The sequence below is a fragment of the Epinephelus fuscoguttatus genome, linkage group LG18 (assembly GCF_011397635.1).
Source record: "Epinephelus fuscoguttatus linkage group LG18, E.fuscoguttatus.final_Chr_v1".
Lineage (NCBI taxonomy): Eukaryota > Metazoa > Chordata > Actinopteri > Perciformes > Serranidae > Epinephelus > Epinephelus fuscoguttatus.
The window spans coordinates 26,536,425-26,560,253 of NC_064769.1; the positions used below are offsets into that span (position 1 = coordinate 26,536,425).

At 39.5% G+C, this 23,829-nt stretch overlaps 1 protein-coding gene across 12 annotated transcripts in view; it reads left to right on the forward strand.

The window, feature by feature from the left end:
- Window positions 1–23,829, forward strand: part of LOC125878605 (transcription factor 4-like) — a 306,833-nt gene that overhangs the window by 122,306 nt on the left and 160,698 nt on the right. For all 12 annotated transcript variants that reach the window (XM_049559908.1, XM_049559905.1, XM_049559898.1 and 9 more), the window contains one exon: window positions 17,008–17,066. In XM_049559908.1, the coding sequence (XP_049415865.1) occupies window positions 17,008–17,066 (59 nt within the window). The remainder of the gene's footprint in view (window positions 1–17,007; window positions 17,067–23,829) is intronic.

Below are 23,829 nucleotides of genomic sequence, written 5' to 3' on the forward strand. Positions count from 1 at the left end.
ACCTTGGACAGGTCGCCAGACTATCGCAGGGCTGACATGATCACAGTGTTCTTGGAGGCAAATAGTTAACAAGGGAGTTAGCAATGTAGCTCGGTCCCAGCCCATTTACGGCTCTGTATACAAGGAGGCGGAGCTAATTGAGTGAGTGACATCAGGTGAGGTTAGAGCTGAGAAAATTAAAACATTATACACACTAGATTCAAAAAGATGGACACCACTGTGAAGATACCCAAGTGCTTTTTTATTGCAGAAAATTGAGAAAACTTAGATTTGGAGGAACCATTCAGAAACTCTATTTCAGTTAAATCAAATAACCAGATCGCCACTCTCCAATGTTACCTTTATTTTTAATTATTCACAAACAATGAGATGTTTAACAAATTCAATATGAATTTGAAAGCAAAATAAAATAATTTCAAGATCATATTCACGTGATAAAATGAGTCTACGACAGCATCGTTATGCAGAATCAGATGTAAAAAATTAAGAGAAATGTAAAAAAAAAAAAAAAGAATCAGAGTTATGGTCCAATCAGCAGTCTGATCTGTTCTGATATGGCTGAAGGTAGAAGCCGACAGATGTGAGCTGGATGCTGCGTCTCTCGAGTCGTTCTCGTCGCTCGTATACGTTCATCTGTTGTTTGATGTATTCACTCGTTCCAGTGCCAAGAAATCAATGCCTGCTGGGATTGAAGGACGGGGGGTGGTGGTGTGTGTGTGTGTGTGTGTGTGTGTGTGGTGGGGGGGTTATCTGTTAGACGACGGTTACTCATCGACCATCGTCTGTTAAATTAATGTTGATCCCAAAAAAATGTTACGCTTTACAAGGGAAGACAACGCCATGAATAAATATATAGATTATTTCGAATTCAGTGCTGGCGGGATCGTTTCAGAGTGACTGTTAGATTGTGTGTGTGTGTGTGTGTGTGTGTGTGTGGGTACCTTTTAGACTTTGTAGAAACTTCTGGACCGGTGCCCAGCGGTGTCATGGAAACGCTTGAATCGCTCAGAATGATTCATGTCTGCACAGTCCAACCCTCCCCCCATCACACACGCACATGCACACACACACACACACACACACGCACACACGCACACATGCACATTCACACACACAGCGTGCAGGAAGAGGGAGTTTAACCCTTCTTCTATCCATCCTCCCCCCCCACCTCTTTTCTCTTCTCTCTCCTCTCTTTCTTTCCTCTCGTCATCTCGCCATCCTCGTCAAATCGCACTATTAGTCACATAGTTTATTAAAATGGACTCATTATATGGATGTCAGAGGAGATCACGTCTCCTCAGTGTTTCCTTTCACGCAGAGAAAGACTCGACATGACTCTGAAAAGAACGAGTCTAGACGTAGACATCGACCCCCAGAACAACTCCATCGAGTGCTTCCTTATTTCCTCCTCCTGATGAAGCTGAATGAAAACCGGTGACTGACAGATGTCACATGTCCATCAGTATAAAAAGTGGAGATGTCAACACCGACTGAACGTCTCCATTTTTTTAACATGCCTACTTTTTGTGAATCTGAATATAAACACAATAAAAAAAATATGGATAAAATACTGTCGGGAGAATATGACAGATGTTGATATCGACACCTAGAGCGACTTCATCCCTTTATTTCTTCCTCTTCGTGATCCTTGATAAAAGAAATAAGAAATAACTAAACTTGAATGAATTATTTTTAAAAGTTCTCTTAGGATGGATTAATAGATGTCAAAGAGAGGCATAAAATCCAGCAAAAAATAAAATAAAATCCACTTCACTCCTCTCTTTTCTTGTTTTCTCTTCTCCTCTCTTGCTTCCTCCTCTCTTTTCCTCTCTTGCTTCCTCCTCTCCTCTGCTCCCCTCTTCTCTTGTATCCTCCTTTTCTCTGCTCTCCTCTCATCTCTTCCCTTGTTTCCTCTTCTCCTCTCTTGTTTCCTTCACTCCTCTCCTCTGCTCCCCTCTCTTTTCTTGTTTCCTCTTCTCCTCTCTTGTTTCCTTCACTCCTCTGCTCCGCTCTCAGCTCTTCCCTTGTTTCCTCTTCTCCTCTCTTGTTTCCTTCACTCCTCTCCTCTGCTCCCCTCTCTTTTCTTGTTTCCTCTTCTCCTCTCTTGTTTCCTTCACTCATCTGCTCCGCTCTCAGCTCTTCCCTTGTTTCCTCTTCTCTTTTCTTGCTTACTCCTTTCCTCTCCTCTGCTGTCCTCTCTTCTTTTGTTTCCTCCTCTCCTCTCCTCCCCTTTCTTTTCTTGTTTCCTCCTGTTGTCCGCTCTGCTCTCCTTCCTCCTGCTTGTTTTCCCCTGTTATCGTCTATCTTATTCTGTCTTGTTTCCTCCTCCCTTTTTCTCCACTCTCCTGTTTCCTTTTCTCCTCTCCTGTTCCCTTCTCCTCTTGCCTCTTCTATCCTCACCTCCTCTCTCTTCTCTTGTTTCCCTCTCTTCTCTTCTCTTCTCTTCTCTTCTCTTCTCTTCTCTTCTCTTCCATACCCTCCAATCCTCTCTTGTTTCCTACTCTTCTCTCTTGTTCACTTCTCCCCTTCTCTTCTATTCTCTCCTCTCTTGTCTTCTGTCCCCTCCTGTCCTCCCTTTTTTCCTCCTCTCCTCTCTTGTTTCCTTCTCATCTCTTCTATCCTCTTCACCCCCTTTCTCTTCCTTTTTCCTCTCTTATTTCCCTCACTTCTCTAAGCTTCACTTCTTTCTTCTCCTGTCCTCTTGTTTCCACCTCTCCCCTCTTACTTCCCTCTCTCCTCCTCTATCCTCTCCTCTCTTATTGCCTCCTCTCCCTTGTTTCCTCCTCTCCTCTCTTGTTTCCTCCTCCCCTCTCCTGCTTTCCCCTCTCCTCTCTTGATTCCTCCTCTCCTCTTTTGTTTGCTCCTCTCCTCCCGTGTTTACTGCTGTTGATGTAATCACTTTGTTGGTGTGCTGCAGTTAATGAAACTTTATTAAACTAATTAAGATGAACATTAACATGGAAGAAGTAATTAATGAAGAAGAAAATACTGAGCTCTCCCGTCACTGCTGCCTCATATTGATCAGGAGATGCTACTGTGTTGTGATGAATTGATTCTCAGTGCACCTCACAAACAAGATTCCTCCCTGTCTGTCACTGGAGGGGAGGACGCTTCCTACCACTCTGTTAGCTTATTAAATATTCAGCCAAAGCCACCATCTTTACCGGGCGTTAACACAGTGTAGCAGAAGTCTAAATCTTATCAAATCTTGAAGGTGGCTTGTTTTGTAGGGAATGAAGACGTCTCTCATTTCATTTCATTCAGCATCTCACTTAAACCATAAAGATTCTACTGTGCTGAAAGGGTGTAGGGCTTTCACCGCAAACTACTGCTACATTCATGCCCAGCGTCCACACGACTGCCGAGTGTTGGAAACCCTACAACAGGTGGTGTCTCTCAAAGTCAAGGATCCTACCTTGGTAGGACAAGTCCTTCCAAGGAAGGATCCTGCAGAGGTAAGGCAAGAGTCCCTCCTAGCATTCAGTGGACACACATTGGAACAAGCTAACAAGTGCCCACATGTGTGCTTCATTGACCCAACTGTGATACTTTTGGCACTCTCTAATGTTGTCGTACAGTTTGAACAAATATAAGCAGTGTTGACTTTAAGAGAGAATATACTTCTGGATTTTACTTCCAAACACTTTATACCTGCTGAGGATATACGCATGCATTCTTAAAAATTCTCTGAATAAAGTAGAATTTGAAGGATCCTTGACATTGGAACAGTCCTTAGGTGGGATTTAATGACGTAGCATCCTTGAAATTCGGCTATTTAAGGATCCTTCCTTGACTTTGAGACAGAGTGCTGCTGACCCCGTTTTAGTTTGAAAACTCCAGAGATGCGTTTTAGTGTGGACAGGCCAAAACTGAGACTTTATAAAATGAGGAAGCAGACACCCACATTTGCCCCCCGATTGGGTCTTATCAATCACATGTCACGCCAAAACATGTTGCGATTTATCTCTCTTGTGTGGGTAACGTTAAATCTTTCTCATTGCCGTGGCTTCCTCTGGCGTTGGATAATGCCTTCCGTACTGCTCTGATATGTCGCCGACTCCCAATCTATGGTCTCCGCTGCCTTGACTGCCTTATACTCATGCTATTTTCAGTAACAGCTCTACTTCATTGACTGCCTAAGCAGAGAAACCTCTGGTTTTATTGTTGCCATCACCATAGTATTTTCTGTAACTAAAAAAACAACCACAGAGTTCACGTTCTGCTGCCTTGTAACACCAGCACGAGCATGCCCAGTGTATGTGAATGGTCATGTGATGTGTGTTTTTAGGCATGTGCTAAAACGCTTGTATGTATGGACAACTGGTTTTTTTTTTGTTTTTTTTTGGTGTGGATGTGGCATTAGTCACTGTTCTGTGACACTCATTAACCCTGTCCTGTCTCATTTTGCTTCTCACTGCGGGGCTGTGCAGCAGCCGCAGAAGTAAAAACAACATGTGGGAAATAATATTGATTCTACTTTAATATTCAGTTAATATCAACTAAATTAATCACAGCTTTTTCTGTATGCGCTCAGCGTTACCTGTAGGTGATTTTGTTGTTGCACTGCTGCAGGTCACACAATGACGGGTCACAGAATACGGTTCTTCCTTTAACATGATGGATGCAAGGTAAATATTTAAGTAGAGGCTTCTGCTTTTTCATTAGTACCCTCTCGTAAATTGTGCACTTCACAATTGTTTCTTTGAGTCAGGTGAAAGTCTTGAAGTTGAGGTATTTGGTCACGTTCAGTCACATGCCTGTAATGTCAAAAAGAGGCACAACAGACTAAGTGATTTTTTTTGGCCACAGACCGCTGTGTAATTTACCATCTTGGAGCCAGATCCAAAATGGAACCGGCTTTTGCAACCCATCCCAAAGTACCCTATCATGAGATTGAAAAATTAAAGATTAAAAATCAGCAAAAAGAAAAGAGAGAGAGCAGCAATAAAATGTGTATATCGCATCAGTGTAGAGGCCCCTTAAAACAATCTGAAAAAAGAAATACTACAACACTAACACTACAGGTCTGAGAGTCGTTCTGGGCTTCGAGGAGGCAGACATGACCAGAATACAAAGTGGTGTTGCTTTGTGGGCTTCTGTTGTGTAGGCGAGTCCAACAAAATCCACTATTTATACACACACAGTAAGTGTGTCTCTGGTTTTGGATCATGCGTTATGAGTGTTTGCTGTCTCTGGTTTCGTATCGTGCTGTGTCGTGTGCTGGCCTTGTTCTGTGAAACACTTGTCAATGAACGGGCTGGTTACAAACACCAAAGAAAAGGTAAAATAATAGCGATGACCTTTAAAAACCTGACGCTGTGACACCGTGTTAAGTGAAGGGATTGAGAAGCGGTGCTTTTGTGAAGACTGACATGCTGATGAGACGGACAGACTTTCAGTTTCTGAGGCTGGCCTTCATCCAAGCGCGGAGAGACACAGAGATTTCTGTCGCTTGTAAATCGCCCAAGCTCAATGTGTTTTTGTGTTTGTTCTGTGTGGTTTTCGGACAAATTTAGGGTTGAGTACAGGAGGAAAAACAGGCAGAAAGAAAAAGTGTTTCAGGGGGTCAGTGTGTGTGCGTTTTTCTCCATTGTTTTCATACTAAAAAAGAACGAAACTGCCGCACACGGACAGAAATAAGCACATGTAGTAGTAAGTTTAGGTTAGCTTCAACGTTAATGTTGAGATGAATTTATTTTAAGTTAAGTCTTAAGATTAAAATTAGCTTCACGCTGAGGTTGAATTCAGGAGGAAGGACAAAAAGAAGGATGTTCTGCATTGATTGGTTATTGTTTTGTGTTGTTTTGCATGTGTTGTGTTAAAAACCATGTAGCTCCAACATTTCTTTACATGCGCAAAGAAAAACAAGCTGGTTTTGAGCTTTGGGATAATACATTATTTAGCTACTCCAGTGGGTTTGTAATGGTATATTTAGCTTAAGAAAAGGGAGAATTTTAAAACACTTTGTTGTGCGATTTACCTGAAAATTACAAAAACACCAAATTTGGAGATACATATACGATGTGTGCTACATATGTGTTTTATAATTTCACTGCTTACTGCTGATATTTGTGGTTGTGAGGTTGTGAGTGATGTCTTCCATTTCACATGTGAAATGTAATACTGTATGTACATTTTAAATGGTGATAAATTCACACGTGAGGAACGAATCCAAACTTGTCTAGTTTTGAGCGAGAAAATTCAGTCTTTGGACTCAGTACGTTAAAATTTAAAAATCTTAAATAAAAGAACACAATTTTAAATTGAAGAAGTGGACATTGAGTTATGCTTTATTTTATTTTATTTGTTCTTTGTTATTTTTATTTATGCAAAAAGTCTGGCTTTAGTTTGAAGATTCATGCTTTTATGGAACAATATTGTTTCAGTGATTCAGATGGGCTGGTAGGTTTTAAAGGGGAATGGCACCTGTTTTCAAGGGACAGTTCAGCCCAACATCAATAATACATATTTGTCCTGTTACCTGTAGTGCTATTTATCAATCTAGATTGTTTTTGTGTGAGTTGCTGAATGTCCATAGAGATGTCTGTCATCTCTTGAATATAGTGGAACAAGCTAAGTACCATCTAGTTCTATTTAACTGGAGAGAAGGCACTGCAGAAGCAACTAAAGCCTGGCTAGTGATGTTTCGGGTCTATTTTTAATCAACCCTTTTTTTTTTTTTAGTTCCAGGCCACATTTAAATTCTAGTTTACGCCTGCTAAAAATGTTCAAATATTAATATTGATGTGGACAAAATTCTTTTAGCTCCGTCTGATCTCAAAACGCTTTGTGTCTACTGTCAAATCTGCCAGATTTTAGTTTAAATCTATCTTGAAAATAGAAGTATTTTTGTTCAAGCTTATTTTAGGATCAGGATTTAAGACTGGAGTTTGGTTATGAGCCTGTTAAGAAGTAGCGTGATAATGGCTAATAGTCTAGCAGAGCGTCCTGGATTCTGTTAGCTCTCAGCTTGTAATGGAGCTTATTTGTGTTTCCTCTCTGTCTCTCAGCGTTGTGGATTAGCAGGGATTTGGTCCTCCTGGCTCACCGACTTCTCTATGGGCTGTATACAGCAGAGTGGGCTGACCTCCCCTCCTCCACCTTTTGTACCTCTGCAGCCAGCACACTCTAATGAGTGGCGGTTTGTCTGGGGGTCCTCCTCACGGCCAATGAGCCTGTTTATGTTCATCATCCGGGAAAAAGTGTCACTGCAGGGTTCCTCAGAGAAATGCAGAGGTTGGCGGAAGTAGAGATGAGGTTAGAAGACTTTCTATGGAGTTTTTTGAGGTTCAAGACAGTCAAGTGTTTGTTGTTAGATTATTTGGGGGCTTTGCTGTTTTCCTGTGAAAGCTGAAAGATTTAAAAACAGACAGGGTTGGATATGGATGCACGTATGGTTACACATATGGTTATAGAAGGCTTCACCTAGCACCTTTTTTAATCAGTATTTTGATTGAAGTGTCGAAAATATGTGGTTTGCTAAAATGATCTCCCATCAACAATCCAAAACCCTGAAACACTTCAGCTAATGATGGTATTAAATGGAAGAAATCCTGAAAATCCTCATGTTTGACAAGCTGTAATGAACAATATTTGGTATTTGTACTTGAAAAATGACCTCATGTCTCATCTTTCCAATAATATTAAACACAATTCCCTCATCTAAAATTAGTTTGTCTTTTAGTCTGAGTACCTTTAGAGTTCTTGAGCCCTGCGTAAAGGTTGCACTAAGGGCATGTCAAGGTTAAGTTACTCTTTTAGTATTAGAGAATGGCAGGTGCCAGGCATTTAAGAATTTGGAACAATTGTTTGTGAGAGGGGAGTTTATACGTTCTCCCTGTGTCAGCATGGGATTCCTCTGGGTTCTCCAGCTTCCTCCCACAGTCACAGACATAAAGTTTCAGTTAACTGTTGACTCTAAATGGCCTGTACGTGCGAATGTGAATGTGAATGGTTGTCTGTCTCTATAGCTGCATTTTTTCTCAACACTTCCACCATAGTACCCTCTGAACTGTACATAACCCATGCAGACATGTACCTAAACCTTAGATCTGTTTAGTGTTTCCAAAACAAACAGCACTCTTAAATGTATGCTGTACGTTGCTGTTTCTCAGTGCTTTGTCTAGGAACATCTTCACATTGTTGATAGTCCAAAGACTAGAGTTACACAGCGTCATTTTCAGAAAAAAAAAGAACAGGCTGGAGTGTTTGGTGTCTCTGTTGCAATGGATGACATATTTAAAAGCGAGTTTGTGCATTGAGTCCTCGTCGAGCAAGTGACAATTCTCTTTTTATCAATCAATAGATTCCAAGTGTTTCTCGCTCCACCTTTTAGGATCAAAGTAGTGTGCTAGGTACCTCAACAGAGGGGTGACAAAAAAAAAAAGGATGGAGTGGAATGGTTATTTTAGTACCGACTAAAACTTTTGACAATGAAAATACAAAAATAACCGTTCTAACATGTAATGAACTGAACTGAACTGGACTACTTGACTGAAACAAGGCATAAGTGTCAGTCATGTTATCGTCTGGCAACCAGTCAAGGGTGTACCCCGCCTTTTGACGAATGTCAGCTGGGATGAGCCCCCTGCAAACCTGAATCAGATAAGCAGTTACAGAAAAGTAATTCATGGATGTTTGTGTAAAGTTTCCATAAATTTATTTTGAAAAATGATTACAAAGGCATTTTTCAATGAGCCACGCTCTGAAGAACCCCTGCTCTCTTGTGGTTTGAGGTGCCTTCATGAAGGTAGTTTCCTGAGAACTTTCAATTGTTATCAGTTTCCTGGAATCACCATTAGGCTTTGAGAACCTTTAGAGGAAGGGTTTTCTTGGAATTCTCAGAGGATCTGAACACCTGCCTGAATGTCTGAGTTTTCTGAACCCTGTTATGCATTCCTGGAAGTACTGTCATATCAGAAAATCCTTGTTTAAAATGGGTTTGTCAAAAGATCAAATAAGGAACCACCAGATTATTTTATGACGAGTTTGCCCAAAGAGCATATCACCGCCATGTTATTCAACAGTCCGTGAGAGTTGAGTTTTCAATTACAAATGTTTTGTGATGGAACCCTGCAGTTTGGACGTTCTTGAAGGCACTTCAGTTGTTTCAAGACATAGTGAGGACTGTTTCCTGAGAACTGACAATTGTCAAAGATTTCTTGAGTTTTCATCAGAGTTTGAAAACTTTTAAGTCAGGTTTTCTAAGAATAGTCTAGGGTGCACCTGAGACGAGCTCCAAGAAGTATCGACAGATTAAATCAGTGTTTTTTGGGGACCTGTTTGACAATGAGCCCTCTGAGGTTGATGAGGTTCTTTGAAGGTACTGTAGAGTTTGTTATTCTCTAGTCTCTTTATTGTTAGAGGGTAACACAGGCACAGTCAGCCTCTTGACAAATGATGATCTTGAGTCTTGTAAGGATTGTTTGAGTCTTCTAGAAAACGTCCGGGTTAGGAAATAATTGCGAAAGCGTTTTTCAGCAACCCATCCAAGGACCAATGACCCCTCTATTTTCAGTGTTCTTTGAAGCATTTTTTGAAAATAGCTTTCTTGAAAATAGCTTTGTAAGAACTTCCAAACATGAAGGTTCCTAAAAGCACTGTCATGGTCATCCTTTCAAGAAAGGGATTTTTATTCAGAGTTCTTGAAGGTACCCTCTATAATGCTTTAAAACCTTGAGCTAAGGTCCTAGAAGTACCGTCAGATCAAATGAAGCATTTTAAAAGGGGCTTTGTTGAAGAGTCTTTTGAGGTTGACCGGGTCCTTGAAGAGCTGACACATTTTGTAAACCCCTCTGGAAGTAAGGTTCTGCACAAACTGACGAAACCAAAAAGGTTCACAGAAGCGCTTTTATTTTGGAGAGTAGGGAGGTTGACAGGGAAACAGAGTAGAGGCGAGAAGAGAGGAGGTTCTGCTGGGATCTGATCCAAAGTAGCCTGATAGCATCAGAGAACATTGTGTATGAAGCAGACCGAGGAATAAAAAATAACACTGCAGTAGTAATGTGGTTTGTCAGCTGGACTGCCAAATGTATTTTGTGATTGTACATTTATTTTAATTTTTCTGGATCTACTCTGCCGCTCCGTTTTTCATTGCAGCCATTTTCTTTATGTTTCTAGGGATTTTTATTTCTATTTGAACGGGTAAAAATGTTGGGCAAAGATCACAATGCGGTGGGTTATCTGATCTAAATTAAAACAAAATTAAGCTAATCTAGTGAAAACCACAAAGCACTATTATGTGGTCATAAGAAAAGAAAGAAGAAATTTAATACCTATTAAATGTCACAGCCCTCTTGTAAAGAAATAATCTACTTTTAAAAGAGAGATTTAATTATTTGTATTATTTTTTTAAATTTTATTCAGACATACTTTGTGTTGTAACACCTTTTTTTTTAGTAAATAAACTCAATTTTTTTCTAATTAAACCACAGAGCTGCTTCCCCGTTGGTGTCTGTGTGTGTGCATGTGTGTGTGCGGGTGTGTGCATGTGTGTGAGTCCATTCACTGTATACTGTGACAGGGTGTGTGATCTTGTGGCTGACCCTTCACATCCTGCGTTGCTCTGTCCCTGCCTGGCTTTTTTTTCCCCCCCTTCTTTCCTTTAATGCTGCTCTCTCTTTAACGGCCAAATTAAAATACCAGGGATTTTTGTTTGTGTGTGTAATACATGAGCTCAGCTTGCGGAGATGGTGGAGGTGAAAAGGTCACCATGTTTGGACAAAAGTAAAGAACCAGAGTTGTGTGTTACGTCCTCAATTCAAAATATATTTTTCTTGTATTTGTAGCTTCTGTGTCGGGGTCATTGTTATCTTAATTGACACAGTTGAGCATTTAAAACACAAAACAAACAATGGTTTCTTTTTCATGTTTGTGACTTTAACAAGTAGAACAAGAATTGCTTGTTTTTTTTTTTTCCATGGCTGCACCGGCAACAGAATGTAATTAAATACAACAAATATAACTCTGGAAAACCAGTGTTTTTGGAAACACTGAAATATCAGAAGACACACATAAATCCATACATCATTTATTTTGTTTTGTCTTTTAATTCTACATATGTGACAGTATTTCAACTACAAAAGGTCATCCTTGGGTGAAGGTCAAACTGTGAGTGCACGTTGTCTGAATTGGGTAATTCATGACAAGTTATAAATGTGAGGACAAAGGATAAAATATCCACAAAGGGCAAAATATCAGTATTACTTCATCTTGTCTTTTCGATTTCTGTGGTGTGTATTTGGAGAGCCTTTTCTTTTGAAAGAGCATGCAGCAGCTGCTGTTGTAGCCGGTGCTCTGAATGTGATGGCTCTAATAAAGTTATTTTTGTCAGTACTGAAGTGAAGTGCTCTCTGTACATATCCAAACTACTCATCCCCAAAGACACAGGCCTCTACTCTTCTATTATTATGTCATGCAGTTATATGCTATTTTTATTTTTGTCAGTTCGTTCAGGCAGCTGGATTTATTTTACCCTCTGGTTATTTACTGTATTTAAAAAAAGACATTTAAAGTATTTTAAGAGGCAAATAAGTCATTTAGAGAATGAATGAATGAATTAATAGATGACAGGAAGTAGTTGCTCATGCTGCTGATTTTTTGTAGCCCTATTTTCCATTAACAGTAAAAAATGAAATAAACTGTGGTTTAGACAACATTTAGTGAATTAATGGTTAATCATACCGTGTAAATGTGTGTTCTTTATTGTCCCCTAAACACACTAAATACCATGTTATTAATTATAAAAATTACTTGATGATAATTGAACATAGCATAGAGAAGAATGAACAAATGAATCAGTCTGTCTATGACGAAAAAAAATTGTTTTGGTTTTTTGTTTTGTTTTGTTTTGTTTTTTCAGTACAGCCTCTATTGTTTTATGTATAAATCTCTTAAAAAACTTTTAAAAAATGACTTGATTTTTAATTTGAACTTGTTTTAATTTAATTAGTGTTGCCAGATTTCTAAAATATCTATAATTTTAAAATCATTTTTAAAATATCAGGTGTTTTTAAAGGGTTGCATGTGTTTATAGAATCATTCTAATTGATAATTTGATATTTTTTTAACATCTATATTTAAAATTTGGGGTACAAAATGTTACAAAATCTTAACTCTACAGTGGTTAGAAGATTGTTGGATTTGTTGCGGGTTGTGGTATTTTGCAGAGGTGTCGTTAAATGTCGTTAAATCTAAATAGATCTGCGTGTGTGTGTGTGTGTGTGTGTGTGTGTGTGTGTGTGTGTGTGTGTGTGTGTGCGGTCCTGAATTAGTATTTTTGAATGCAAGTGATTCTGTGTATGGATATATTTCAGTACCATGCAAAAGTACATTTGCATGTGTGTGCCCGTGTGTGTGTGTATATGCTGCTATATATACAGTATGTACATATATTGTGCACATTTGCACGTGTCCATGTGTGTGTGTGTGTGTGTGTGTGTGTGTGTGTGTGTGCATCTGTGTCAGTGATTTCCAGTACTTTGTGTGTGTGTGTGTGTGTGTGTGTGTGTGTGTGTGGGAGTCTTTGTATATGTGCCAAACCGGTCCAGCTGGCATCAGTCTTAGCTGAAGCCGAGGCCGCTGTATCGGTCACACACAAAAACACACACACACACACACTGACAACACACACACATAGTCAACCACATTCCCATTCTGTACGCCTGTAATTATCAACCTCTTCTGCATCGACTACCATGTTGGCGTGTATTCAGCGCTGGTCTATACACGCCTGATTCAAACCCTTCACCACGTACACGCTTCATTTTCCTCCACACACGCTCGCTACAAAACCCCTCCATTTCATCTTGTACGGCTGCACCGACCGCAGAATGTAATTACACACTAACCGTGGTTTGATATTTAGACTGGCTGAAGATTTAAGGTTTTATCCAAAAAGAAGGTCTGTGTGGTAAAAATAGTCTCAAAGTGGCCCTGCAGCTCGGAGGAGAGGAAAGCCTGTTCAGAAGCTGGAGAGGAAATTAGCTTTGTTGTCTACGCGCTGCGGCGGTCGGTGCATTTTCTAAATTCATCAGACACCTTTTTCACAGCCAGACACGCTCGGTTTGTGTATTAAAATGATGGTCGGTTACCTGCCAAAGAGACTTCACCTTCCTGTTGTGTACTGATCAATCCTTGGACTGGATTTTAAGAGCTCTGATGTCTGATTTCAATCAAACACATGTTTAAACACGTTGGACCAAAGATGTTCTATAAAGACAGTTGGGTAGGTGAGGACACCTGCGCTCTTTCTTCTCATGTCCATAAAATGTGTCTCAGATGTAGGTTGAGGCTTCAGACACCTCCACATTATAAAGGACAGAAGTCTAAAAAGAGAACAGCCTGATACAGAAGCAGAGTTCGCATATATGGCCTACGCACCATCAAAGAAAAACCTTGCTAACTGAAAACACTTGTGTCAAAAGAGACGCTTTAGTTCTTGTCCCATAAAATCAATACCACATACATAGAACTAACAGAAAAAAACTAGAAAAAGCTACTTTTTTGATGAAGAAGAAAATTATGTGTACTTGTTGCTAGGCAAGGGTTTTAATAATGAAATGGTTGTTAGGGCATTGATAAGTGGAGGCTTGTGCTTATTAAAAGTATGCGTGGTATGCACTGTTTGGAGGGTCTGAGCAGAGAGCTCCAAACTGGAACTCTACACAAGTCACATGATCAAAAAAGGGACACTTCTCATATTGACGTGACTATGGAAATAATGTGAAATTTTCCACAAATACTGTAGGTGCACAAACATAACCGAACAGCAAAATTGTACATCTCTGTACTCTATGGATGCTTACCAAAACGACAGTTGATACTCCAAAGAAAAAAATTCTCTTGTGGCGACGACGTCAAGGTAAATGTATTTAAGTCTTAAACACATGGCTAACGTTGTGAAATGGACGCAGAAGTACTTGGTTAGGTTTAAGCAACAAAACTACTTTGTGAGGTTTCGGAAAGGATTATGGTTTTGGTTACAAGAGATGCGTTTGTTACATAACTTAAATTCATACTTACACTTACGTAAGTCAGTGTTGACTTTTTGTGTCACATGAAGCGTTTATTTGACTCATCCATCCACCCTGATCTCCTGTGGACTTTTTTATACTGCACCATCAGACAGCCTTCTTTGCTCCCTCCAAAATTACTGCAGCCTTTAGAGGTCACCGATTAACAGTAAACGTAAAATGGGTCTAAATAAGCTGATTATACAACAACCTATGCAGCTGTGTTTGGGAAAGGGTGGTCCGCTGATTATACTACACCTTTGTGGCAAATGTTGCGAATCAATGGGCAGGACTTTGAGTCTTGAAGTGTATTGGATTGCCATACAAAAATAGAAGTGTATTGGATTACCATAAAACATGCATTTGATTCATGTCTAGAATCACTTCTTATTTTTCTATGTACTGCGCTAATTTTGCTGCTTGCTGTTTTATTTTAGTGTCCAAATTCTCTTTGTGAAAGGTATACTACTTTCTGCTAACAATTCCAGAATGCAATGCATAACCCAATCACCAGAGTAAATTTTAGCATTGTGGAGTTCTGCAAACCACAGATATGTAACATTTGTACGTTATAATGATTTGTACATTTTGCAGCATCACATTTTAACAGTGCTGTGGTTAAAGTGTGGTTATGTTTAGGCACACAAACCACTTGATTTTGGGTAGAAAAAGATCATATATTAGCTTGAGATGCCCTCCATATCTCGCGCATAAACAAGCGATTTTGTTGGTTGTTCATCTCAAACAGTGGACTTCAGTGGTCTGCAGCCTGGCAGCTGTCTTGCCCAGGTGCTTCACCATACATCATCCCGTCCACCTCCAACTGGCAAAGTCAACTCATATACATGTACTCAGAATCACGTAACAAGAAACGTACAAATGTAACCTGTCTGTGGTTTGCAGAAATGTACAATGCCAATATGTTGTTCTTGCGTCTGGGCTGCAGTGCATCCCATGTGATAGATGGGAAAATTATAGTGTCAGTGATGATGCAAAATGATGATGTTTGATAAGTAAGTGAAAATTATGTGTTTCTTCAGTGATGTTTGTTGCCTCGCAAGTACATTAATGAGTCTCCATGGATCAACACACGAGACAGGGAGGAAAGTGGAAGTCTTCAGAAGGGTTGATGTTGTACATCAGCGCAGACATGACAGGGATGTCTTGAGGTGATAAGGGACGGTTTTGTAACATCAACAGATGAGTGATCTGAGACAGGTTAGATTGTTCCTTGGTTTCTAGATGTTCCTAAATCCCACCTAAAAAACTGTATATCTTGTCTCATATTTAGTTTGTTTTGTCTGTACATGCAAAGAGACTAAATCTACACCTAAAAGAAATCGGAGGGTGAAAGTCTTGTTTCTGGTTTCAAAGTTGGATTTCGGAGCATAAAGAGTTTTCTATGCATTGCAGGCGTAGCAGATGTCTGTTTTGTTGTGCTGTGAGAGCAGTGAGCAGAAAACATAGGCCTACAGAACACACACACACACACACACACACACACACACACACACACACACACACACACACACACACTCTGTAAAGACTCTGATCATGGAAACTGGCTTTGGCTGTTATCCACTGAAAATCTTTTACTGTGTTTCCTAAACAATGTACAAATGCATGATTATTTAAATGAATTAAAAAGAGATTGAAACATACTTTGATATAAATACATACATCTCTGTTGGCTAAACACATACATCAAAATCTATACTATTGCTTATTTGATAGTGTATCCGGTTGTTTTGGGAGCAGTTGTATCCATGTTGACTTAATGAATCAATTGATTAATTTGTAATTAAACAAGTTTGTTTTACCTCTTTATCAGAAAAATTATGTTTCTAATATTGCAAGGACTTGAGGCCTTTGCATGTTGAGTCAGTTTTTTTGGATTTGTTTTTTTAATCCATCATCCGAAAATAATTGAAATGCACAGAAACCTTGCACACACAGTCCAATGCGTTTTTTTTGTCCTGTGTGTTGTAAGGATTTGCAACACGAAACAAAATTAAAAGACACAAAAATCTGTCACCACTGTCTCTTCACGTCTTACATTCGGCACCAAAGCTGCATGAAAGGACGGAGCTGTCCTCTTGCTCTGTCTCCACACCATCTCTGTCTGTGTGTGTGCGGTCCACACCCTCCTCCTCGTCATCATCACCCACCTGAATATTACTTTTTGGCCTGTCGACCGTGAGCTATCCAAGTTAGGAAATGATTCTGTGTGCCCTGTTCCTGTGTCAAATGTCTCTCTAAAGGCTTCTGACAGATGCGAAAACATAGAAAATAAAACCTGTTCCGAAAACTTTAATGACGGACTAATGTCTCTGAGTCAGTGTCCAAACTAAATTGACACAACGTGTGGTCGAATTTATTTTTAGAAGTGCAACAATTTCGGACAAAAGGAAAAAAAAAAACAGACTCAGTGTGCAAAGACCTTTGTAGGCCAATTCACATAGAAATTAAATGAGTCAGTGAGTGAATGAATGATGAAATGAAACTCAATCAATATCAATAATGGTTTAAACTTAGCCTTAGGTAGTGAGTGTGGCTAAGTAAAGAATGGATGAATGAATGAAGTCAATAATTGGGCGCCCTGTCATTGCCTATTTTATTGTATGTGGTCCCTTCTTCTATCAGCAGTGGATGAATCTGGATTAATGTGTAGTAGTCAGTGTGGTTGATGGATGGATGGATGGATGGATGGATGGATTTTTATGAAGCCACATTCTTTATATGTAGCCGGTCAACTGATTTAAATAATGGAAATTAATGACTTATTGTTTTCTATTATTTTGCGTGGTTTGCCACGCCCTCCCCATGAATGAGTATATTTAAGGTCTGTTAACCCTAACTGTTTGTAATTGTATTGGCTTCACAGATAAGGTAGTTAATAAGTGGATTCATTCTTTTTCACTCCAATGAATGTGTTTTCAGTACAGAGACGAGATCCTCTGCTAACTGCCCCCTCTCTTTTCTTTTCGTCCTGCAGGTAAAACAGAGAGGAGTTCGTACTCGTACACCAGAGAGTCCAACCCACACTGCCACCAGGTAAGTCTTCTTTGCCTTTTTGGTTTTAATGGTGGTTTTCATCCAAAAAGTTGCATTACAGCCACCTCCTGGATTTACCTGAAAGCCTCCATTTACTATATAAAGCAGTAGTTCCCGGTCCAGATTTCTTCTTAGTCATTAGTTCAAGGTCCACACAGTTTAATACATTCAGTGTTATACGTGTAATAGCCATGTTGTCAAGATAGTTTGCTGTTTTGGTCAAGTAGCTGTCTGTTATTCACTCACTCTACAGCAGGAAACAGCACTTCAAAATAAAAGCTCTGTGCTGGAAATTTACTGTACTTTGCTCAGCTTTAGTGCTTTTTTGGTGAGGGGAGAAGGGGTGGAGGGATTCGAGCATCTGACTCTTCCTCCCATGCACTGAACAATTGTGTAGAAGTGGCCTTCATTCTGCAGATGTAAAATATCTGGGTTGTATTGATTTCTTGAACCAATATGATGGATTAAGGACCTACCTTAAGTGCACCACGGGCCCTGCTGCCTTTCTTAAACATGTATAGAGGAATTTAGCATGTAGCTAATTGCCTATGTAATTCTTTTTCTCTGGGTTAGCATGTAGCATATTAGCTTGACTACTTACAGTTTCCTTACTGAAAGCATAGAATGTCAGCAGAGTAGAGAGAAGCATTGCTGCTGGTAGAAACCCAGTGGTTATTGAAGATTATTGATGATTATTGAAAGCTATTACTGATGGCACTCATGACCTTAAAGCCACAGTGAAGGGATTTTGTGCATCATCTGCAGTGATGCGGGCACTGTGCAGCCGATCTGTCATGGTGAGGAGGGAGCTGAACCAGAGGACGAAGCTTTCAATTTACTGGTCCATCTACGTCCCAACCCTCACCTATGGTCATGAGCTCTGGGTAGTGACCAAAAGAATGGGATGGCGGATATTGTAGTAAACTGTTGCTTACTTTAAAATTCAGCAGGCACATAGCAACTTTATCATCCCATTGATGCCCTGTATGTGTCCACCTGATAGATATAAGTTTAATATTCCAGCAACACCAGAAAATATCTGTCTGGGTCTAAAGATGAGTTTGCAGCCTGAAAAACCAAAAAGTGAGAGGCTAAAAGTTGGTGACAATTCTTTGAATCCTACGTCACAACATATGCCATCCACATATGTCATTTTAAATTTTGTTAATATAAAAGATTTGATTGATGCAGCTTTCAAGTAGCAACTTTTCTGGTACCTTTAAATCATGCAGGTGATTCGGTTGTTTTATTATCCAGCTTCTTATGTGTCAATCATTCTTCCGACTGAAAAAACAACAGCTGTTACATGTTGTTTTTTATATTGCTATGTTTTCCAGAGAGATGCCTAACTTCACCACAAATTCCCAACTTCATAAAACAAATAATTATTAATTTCAACTTCCAAGTATTATTCTTTTCAAAGGATTATTTATTGTTGGCGGGGGTGCCAGGTGTTGTGAGGACTCTGGTAATAGCTGGGTTTTGGATTTGCACTGTAATCTTCCAGCTCACTTCTCATGGACCATATGCATCCATGAGAAGATACACGTTGATAATTAAGAAAATATACAGATGTTGGTGTTTGATTCTGCCAGTGGAATATTAAACAGAGGCTTGATGTGCTCGCTGTAATTTGATGACCTCCTTCTGCTTTTGGAAATAAAAAAAAAAAAAATCACATACGAGCGCAGGCTGTTGGACAAGTTGACTGAGTCTGATGTTATGGATTTATTTTTCTTTTGGTGCTGAACATCTATTAATTAAAGCTTATCAAAGGAGCACATTTCCGTGCTTATGGAAATCAAAGTTGTGCTAAAGGATGTTACTGATTATGATGAATATAGGAAGGATGTTACATTTCCTTTTGCATTATAAGATGTTTAGGTCTCAGATCAGGGGAATTGGATTGCAGTGATTTATTTCACTGCTCATATGTTTGGGTAAATAACTCAACTGTAATATAAAAAATAGAACGAACACTCAGTCGAAAATACTGATTCATTCTGAGGCACGTTAACCCAGTATTGCACTGGCGCTATAGTTTTGACCCAATGATTTTTGGTGTGTAAAGTTGTACTCCATCAGAATACTTGTCATAGTGTTGGAGCAATTCAAACATAGTGAGACATTAAAATGGCCTAATAGAGATCTGGTCTGTTGATTCATTACAGCATGATATTTATTAAGCCCCGTTTCCAATAAACACTTTCGGTATGGTACCTTTGGGACCAACAGTAACCCTTCAGACATGGTACCTAGACCCAGCGTTCCACCGCAAACAGTACTCTTAAATGTGGGTGGTGCATTTGTCACTCACTGGTCCGTCCAGCACTCACTGTATTTTGCCGACATTTTCAGAACAAAATAAAACAGGCTGCAGTGAGAGTCTCTCTCCATGAGATTTTAAAAACTAGTAGGTTTGTGCATTTAGTCCTTCGCAGGCAAGCTCAAGGGTTTAGTGTTTTGCCGTAGCCCACAGGAACTACACTCTGTGATGCTTTCTTTTTTTCTCAAAGTGAGGATTAGAATATACGCAGTTCACATAATCCAGTCAAAATTAATATATGGAAATACTTGAATATCCACTAATTACTAAAAGTGTATGTCAAATAAAAACTAAAGTAATGGTCAAAGTTGTCAAAGTGAAATTTAAGATGTGTTGATTGATTCACATCATCAACTCATACATAGAGTAACATTACAAGATAACGTTCCACCTTAAGAGTCTGCAAGAGGCAGCAAAACGTCCTTTCATTTTGTAGTTATAGTCTAATAAAACTCTCCACAGTATGAACAGTGGTTACATGAGCCTCAAAACCAGCCACAGCTCAGCTCTGAGCAGAGTGACCTTCCTCTATTGACCAATCAACAGACTGCAGTGTTCACAGCTCCACCTTTTAGTACCAGATCTGTGTGCTAGGTACCCCAACAGAGGGGGGACCAAAAATGGGGACGGTACAGAACGGTTCCATTGGTACCATCCACAACTTTTCACAATGAAAATGAAAGTCTGTCAGACTTTTTGTCATATTGGATGACATGGTCATTGATGAGCACAGACATTTTCTCAGCACACAACTGTAAGCATGGCGAAGTGAAAGAGGAGTGATCTTCATTTCAGTGAACCTGTAACCATTTGACAATTACCTTTGAGTGAGGAGCACTATACCAAATTCATCATAGCCTCCCATCATCTTTCTACTGACAGAGGATAACATCACCCCTGGGTGCTGAGTGTCTTTTAATGCTAGAAACTAACTTTAAGTTTGTTGACAATATTTCAGACTCGATTTTATGCTCAAATACAATCAAGCATTTTTTCCTTCCTTGTTTTAATAAGGCGCGTTGTGTTTTGGAGATGAACACTAGTGGTTGCCAACAGGGGCGATCAAACCAAACAAAATGATTGACGGTGGTCCAAATGTGGTTGCCCAGGGCAACTGGGCAGCCGTTACTGTCAAGCCTTGTGAATGAAGAGAAGACAGAAAGTGTGGAGTGATGGGAAGTAAAGGAAAGCAAAAATCCCGGTGTGGCATTTGAAGGACTCATAGCACTTTTCAGACGTTAGGGGTAAAAAAGACCTTCCTGCCTTTTGGTTTTCATCTTCCATCCTTTCTGTTACGAGGACAGGATTTGGCCCTGACAACCTGGTGAACAAAGACACACACACAAAGACGGAGAGAGAGCATGCCTGTCATGTCTAAATTTGTTTAGTAACTTGTTCAGTCCAGTTTTTTTTCATATATTCAACCTTTCATTCATTTGGTAAGGCATTCACTTGTACTTCATTTCTTGTAGCAGTTTTCCATACATTCATTTGTTATAATGTGTGGATTCATTAATGTGTTCATACATCTGTTCACTCAAACACTGCCGAGTTTGTTTATTTGTTGAGTTGCTATTTTCAGTTGCTTTAAATCAATCCGAATAATCTATATGGTGGTTTGTTAAATTATTCATTTACATACATGTATGTTCAGTCATCCATCCATTGATCCATCTGATCAGTCACTCACTCAGTCGTTCATCCATTCATTCTCTCATTAGGTGGTTCTTTCATCCGACCAACCATCTATGCCTTTGTTTATCCATTCATTTAAACGTCCATGTTAGGTCATGTTTAGTAATTTACAAAGTCCAGCCTCCTGTCTGTCCATTCAGCCACCTGAACTTTCATTTATTCACACATTCATTTAAATTCCATTTGTTGTAATCATTCGTCTTTCAGATGACTCACTGACAAACCCATCCATCCATCTGATTATGCATCCATTCTCACTCTCCCACTCATTCTCCCAATCACTCGCTCGCTAGCTCACTCTCCCAAACTCTCCCACTCACTCTCCACCCACTCTCCCATTCACTCACTCACTCACTCACTCACTCATTTGCTGATTTATTGACTTGTATTCTTTTAAGGGGCTTGGTCATCTATTGTGTTCAGCCTCTTTTAAAGTCTGATCACAAAGTCATTCATTCATACATTTATTCTCTTCTTAGTTGATTCATTCATTCATCCATTCACCTATGCCATCATTCATTCATCCATGTTAGGTGGTATGTTTATTTACTCACTTGCAAAGTTCAGCCGACTGTCTATCCATCCCTCCAACTGAACATTCATTTATGCACTCATTCATTCGTTCATCCCATTATCCATTAATTCATTCATTTAAATTTGTTTGCCAATCATCCATTTCTCTTTGTCCATTTATTTTTTGAATGACTCACTGACAAACCCATCCATCTGTCTAATCACTCACTCACTCACTCACTCACTCACTCACTCACTCGCTCGCTTGCTCACTCAGGCATAATGATAATGTATATGCATTACTAAGTCATTCATTCACCATTCATTTATTCGTTCCTGTTAGAAAGTATGTTCATTTATTCATTTATGATGTTCAGCCTACTCTTCATCATCCCTCCACATTAATTTATTCACACATTCATTCCTTCATTCACTTAAATTTGTTCTTTCATCAGTCCATTTGTCACCATCATACCTTTGTCTTCGGATGACTCACTGACAAACCCACCCATCCATCTAATCACTCATTTATTCACTATTCAACCATTTGCCGTATTCATTTGTTCATCTAGCAGTTTGTGTGTTGACGTGATCACTCTCGCATCCGTCGGTCCATCCATCCATTTATCACCAACTTGCTGATCTTTTATTTATAACCACCTCTCATATCCAGCTGTGGCCTTTGTGAGGCTACAGCAAACCGTAGAGGACAAAAATATGAAATAAATCAAACATTACTGGCTCACTGGCCACTTTCCTACTGGGCTGCTGTCAAATTATCCTGTTACACAGTCTGAATGGCTCCTGATGGAAATTGTTTGGAAATGGCAGATAAATTTACATGCTGGGCCGAAGTCCAAAATCCTCTGGCTTCATCCTCGGCTGTTAGTGAAAGAAAAAAAAAAAAAAAAACACTTAGAGGGGAGGATGAGCTCACACGCTAACAGCGGGAAGATTTCCAATGACCCCAGTTTATTCCACAACTCTCTCCGACCAAATCAAATAGATTTGTACCATTGGAGTTTTGAGGTAATTTAGGTTTTGGTTCCACGTTTTGGCTCCAGTTTTTTTGTTTCTAAATGTTTAAGTTTTGAATAAACACGCTGTAATGTTGTTATTGTGCTCAATCACAACCACAAATCTGCAAATTTCCTCCAGCTGAGCTCCAAAACATTTAGCTGGATAATCTGGATTGAACTTTCATTTCATTTTCACTTCATTATTCGATCTGACATTATGTTGATGTTATCCGGTTTCTGTTTGGGAGGGTGGAGGCTGGGGTGCTCCGACCAATCAGGGCTGACTGACGAATCCTGTCTGGTGACATCATTTTCAGTCAAAGTGGTTGCTGGAAGCAGTTTATGTTTGTCACAGAATTACTAAGTAGCCTCCGAATTTCTCAGGACAGAGCAATAACAGGAAGCAAACATGAAACATCAGACTCAAACCCACAAATGTAAAGGGACAGTTCACTCCAAAATCAGAAATACATGTTTTTCCTCTTACCTGTAGTGCTATTTATCAGCTTAGGTATTTTGGTGCTTCCTTTTGTGCAGTGTGCAGAGTGAATATCGTGTGTTCCTCACAATATTTTGTCTTGTTTACATATTGACGTCATACTGTTACCCACGGCAACAACAAGCATAGCTGAAAGCAAAATTATTACCACCTCTGCAGTGGTTCCAAAAAGAGGAGCAGCTTCGGGAGTGTGGAATAAACTGTGGCATCCTGAATGAACAAATGAATGAATGAACAGCCCCAAACTTCTCAGACTCTTTCAGTGACTTTCCACTCAGAGGGAACTCATTCAGCGGCTCCTCTGGCAGCAGCACGGCGTCTCTCCTTCTCCTCTCTCGCCATACGCACACGGGAGTCAGTGTCGTCAAGTGATTTTTGTCATAAACCTTTGGTAATGTAAACCTATGTGACGCTCGCGGCTCAACAAAAAACTATATATATGTGAATGTGCGATAGTTGTGGTATCATAACAGCCTGTCACAGGTTACAACGTGATGATTAGAGGAGAAATGGTAGAGCATAAAGAAGGAAATCACCTGTTGATTTTTATGTATTTATATATATATAGATATATATATATATATAGATATATATATAGATATAGATATATATATCTATATATATATCTATATCTATATATATATATATATACATAGATCCCAGGGTACATTTTTTGTATTTAGGATGTGTGTAAATGTGTAAATTGTGGTA